The following is a 4,361-nucleotide window of genomic DNA, read 5'->3' on the forward strand; positions in this document are numbered from 1 at the left end:
TCCCGAAAAAGTAAGGCAGTGGGAAGATAGAGAGTCTCTGAGGATGAGTGTCAGAGAGAACGCTGGGAAGAAGGCTTGGAGTTAGTCGTGCTGCTTGCTAAGCAGTGCTCACTGTTTTGTCCCACTCTTTGCAACCCTATAGACCGCACCCTGCCAGGCTCCACTGTCCATGGAATTTTCCAGGCAAGAATACTGGAGTGGGTTGCCATTTCCTGCTCCAGGACATCTTCTCAACCCAGGGACTGAACACATGTCTCCTATGTCTCCTGCACTGAAGGGTGGATTCTTTACCACTGAGCCACCTGGGAAGCCCCTGGAGTTAGTCATAAATAGCCCCAAATGCCCAAATGTGGGCAGTAAGGAGCCAAACAAGAATTTTTGAGAAGAGCAATGACATGACCCTAACTGTGCTTTGGATGTTTTATATACTAGGGATTCTTTTCTGGGGAGGGAGGGAGGAAGAATTTATGAGACACTCCTATTGCTTCCCAAATTCCCAGCTGAAGACAGAGTTATCATCCTCTTCTTTTCTGTCTTTCCATCTCCCCACAGCAGAACCACCCTCACCTTCCTGCCAACCACACAGTTAACAGATGCTCAGCATCTCAAAGTTACCTGGGGCTGGATGAGACTCCAGCCCCCAGGAGGCCCTATCTGTGGCTTGGAAAGTGGCACCAGCCCCAGTGCCCAGGAAGACCGGCATGGAGCATGGGTGTGCTCTGATGACAAGTGTTAAAACCACCTATTTATCAAAGTCTGAGGTTAGGATGATTATCATTGGACATGTTTACCATCAGAAAGGAGAAGCTGATCAGATAAGAAGCCCCATTTGACAGCAATCTGCTTTCACCTGTACTTGTTTCTGGGTACTTGTTGTTCTAAGAAGAAATGCTCAGGTTTTTTTTTTTCTTCTGTAAACCTGGTTCCTCTAAGCCAGCTGTTTCTTCTTTCTCCTAACAGCATCACAAAACTTGGGGACTGGATGGAACTGGAGACTCCATCTTGCCAATCCCCTTACTTAGTGGGAAGGCTGAATGACTTGTCCTACTGCTCTTGGCCAAGCCAGAGGAGAGACTTTTAAAATATATATCAAGTGTAAGAGCTAGAGCGCTTAGTCACTCAGTCGTGTCAGACTCTCTGCGACTCCACGGACTGCAGCATGCCAGGCTCCTCTGTCCATGGGATTTTCCAGGCAAGAATACGGCAGTGGGTTGTCACTTCCTACTCCAGGGATCCCTCACATCCTTGTTGGAAGCAAGGGCTTGTCTGTGAACCATGTCCACAAGGCTGTTTTGTGTGCAGGAACGGCCAGCCCCAGCCTCGTTCTGGACCACAGGAGGGGCCTCCCACGAGGCGCAGGGGTGGCGGCGCCTCTGACGGCAGAAGCAGGAGGCCCCCCCAGGGCACCCGGCTTGGACATCTCGACCCCGCAGCCGAACCCCCAGTCCAGGGAGTGTTCTGAGAGCCTGTTTTCACTCAGAAAAACAGAAATGTAATGGAATTTTTAAACTGTCTAGAAGACAATTTTAAACTAAGAAAACGGAACTGACTCTGCTTGGCCGAGGCCAAAGTACACAGAAGTTGGTGTGAAGTCACTTCCACGGTGGGAACTCAGTGAGACACGCTTGGTGGCTTCCCGGAGGAGGTGAGGAGGGATTCTCCATCATCTGCGTCCTTGTGGAGAATCACTGTATGTGGGGGCGGGGTGCAGTCCCTCGCCATGAAGTGCTCAGAGTGGATAAGGATTATTTCTGAGAAATGCAGGGTTAGGTGGGAAGGTGGGCTCGCCCTGGGCAAAGCGTGGGAAGGGGTTCTGGGAGCCCCCATGCTCCTCCTCTCTTGGCCCCCTCCTCCTGCCCCGCCGCCCCCCACCCCATCCCCTCCCCAGTAGGGACCTGTCCGGCCCGGACCTGGTCTGCCTGTCCTCTCATCCTCCCCCCAGGCCTTTCCCAGCACTTCTGGACTGCTGACACAGCTCTCTGCTTAAGTGGTAGGTGTGTGGGAGTGCTGGACACCACTGCGGGCATAACAGGGGCCTCTGCAGGGACACTTAGACCTGAAGAGGGTGAGGCCGTGGAGCAGATGTTCAGAAGACAGAGAGGGGTCTTCAGCAGCGTCCCTCCCCACTTGCCTACTGACTCAGAAGAGTGGTGTGCTAGATCTCAGTGCTCGGTTCAGACCCAAACAACGGGACCTTTGCCACTTCACCTAAGCAGTACTCAAGACTCAGGCCTGAGTAAGTCACATTTATTCTAGTTAGAAAGGGGCACCCAGGCGGTGGAGGCCCTGGGGCTGTGGCTATAGATGGAGGAAGATGGCTCCATTCCATCTCCCACCACCCGCCGGTCTCATACACACACACACCCTGCCCCATCTTCTCATGAACACTGGGCTAAGATGTAAATCGGGGGATCCGCCTTGGGGGTCCCGTGTCCCTCCCTCACCACCATCATTTTTCTCCGCCGATGCACACCCCTTGGATCCCGCACAAACTCACCCCTTGTTTGACATCCTGTGCATTGAGTCCTGCTAACAACGGCCAGCCGTGCTCACCCAAGTGCAAACATCGCTCCGCTCCCTGAAAGGCCAGATGGAAACTCCCCACCCCCCACCCCAATTTGTGGGTCCACATCTGACAGCGCACAAGGCTTTTATCTCAGAAGCAAAGAGCCGGGTTCTGAGCGGCAACCCCGCCCCCCAAGCAGACACGGAGTCAAAAAGACATTTGTCCATAGGGCTCATCACAGGGAAAACTTTTGTTCTTTTTTTTAAAAGAATTTTCTCTTCCCGCCAAAATGTCTGTCCCCGATGCAGAAGCAGCAGCGGCGGCAGCAGGTCTGTGGAAAGCCTGCCATCTGACCTGCTCGCACGTCCCTCCTCGCGTCCCATCTGGTGTCTGGTGCGCACAAAGGCCCCCGGCCGCCCCGCCCAGGCCTTTCTGCAGCCGCCACCGGCCGTCCGGTCCCCTGGGCCCGCCCCGCGCGAGGGTCTGGTCCCCGGCCCCGCGGCCCGCAGTCCAGCAGGTGATGTCAGCGGGTGTCCGAACTCTGGGACCCACCAGGCGCCGGCACTCAGGATTCGCACGTGCGCGCGCCCCTGACTCAGCAGTTTCCAGCGGCCTGGACTGCAATTCACAAGGAAGGACCCGGGCCCGGCTGCTAAGGAGCCGCAGCACCACCTTTCTGCACAACAGCAGAGAACTGAAAACTACTCCAGATTACCTCGATCATGGAAATAGCCACACTATTAAAAAAAAAAACAACACACAACTGTGTAGCTACTGAAGACAATGCTGGAGACCTGTGTCTTTTGGCATCAAAGGCTATCCACAAAAACATTCTTAAATATAAATAGCAGGTTTCCAAGTAATATATAATGTGATTCTACTTTGCTATATAAAATATTTATACATACATTTATATACATGTACATAGAAAAAGTGTGTATACCAAGATGTTAACTCATTATCTCTGGATACTGAGTTTATGGCTGATTTTATCTTCCTATTTTTTATCATATTTTCTGATTTTCACACATTTTCTATAATTGTATAGTAAAAAAAAATTTTTTAATGAATGCTGGAGACAACTTTCTCATTTACTTATAATATTATTTAAAGCCATGAACTAGATGAGGGGAAATATACAGAAGAGAAGGGGGTCCCAGGCTGAGGCCTGGGAACTCCAGTATTTAGAAATTGGACAAAGGAGGAGACAGGAAAGGAATCTGAGAAGGAGCAGCCAGTAAGAAGGGAGAAAAACCAGAAGGATCCCAGAGGCCAAGAAAAAGAACTGGTTCAGGCTCTGTCACGTGTCCCTAAGAGGTCAGGAGAGTAAGATTAGGACAGCATATGGGGCAAGGTGAAAATTTGTCAGATAAGAGGGAGAGCGAGGGATTGGAGTTCTGCAAAGAAATGGGAGATGTGGAGGGCCGTGTTTTCTCAGACATGGAAATATTTCAACATTGTTGTAGGATGATGAGAACAATCAGGTTAACAAGGGAGTCAGTGATCCAGCAGCCAGAGATGATGGGCAGAGAAGGGGGATCTGCAAGCACAGACAACTAGTGTGGCTATTCAGCTCCTAGGACAGCCCGCCCCCCACATGGAGAAAGAAAGCCAAGCTTAGGTGAGCACCAATGCAGGCAGCATGGTAGGTGTGGCAAGGGGAGATGAGTTATTTCTAGGATGTATAGCAGCTGCTTGAGGTGTGTGACATCGATGGACATTTTACAGAAGATCAGTTGTACCATTGTGTGTTTGCCTGTACGTCCCCATCTCCTTCATTTGTATGATGGCCTAGGGAAATAATTCCCTTTGCCACTCTTTCTCCATCAGCAAACCTTTATCACTACATCGTGAA

General features: G+C 51.1%; 1 protein-coding gene across 2 annotated transcripts; it reads left to right on the plus strand.

The window, feature by feature from the left end:
* The first annotated feature begins 913 nt into the window (after window positions 1-913).
* On the plus strand, window positions 914-3,493 carry LOC122679549. Of its 2 annotated transcripts, XM_043880346.1 has the most exons (3): window positions 914-1,645; window positions 1,943-2,236; window positions 2,815-3,493. In XM_043880346.1, the coding sequence occupies exons 2-3, from the start codon at window positions 2,083-2,085 to the stop codon at window positions 3,282-3,284; spliced, it is 624 nt and encodes a 207-aa protein (XP_043736281.1). In that variant the 5' UTR covers window positions 914-1,645; window positions 1,943-2,082; the 3' UTR covers window positions 3,285-3,493. The 2 variants fall into 2 exon arrangements, with proteins under 2 accessions (XP_043736281.1, XP_043736280.1); XM_043880345.1 differs by having other exon boundaries at window positions 914-2,236.
* Window positions 3,494-4,361: the final 868 nt, after the last annotated feature.

This window comes from Cervus elaphus, chromosome 21 (assembly GCF_910594005.1).
Source record: "Cervus elaphus chromosome 21, mCerEla1.1, whole genome shotgun sequence".
In the NCBI taxonomy this organism is placed as follows: domain Eukaryota; kingdom Metazoa; phylum Chordata; class Mammalia; order Artiodactyla; family Cervidae; genus Cervus; species Cervus elaphus.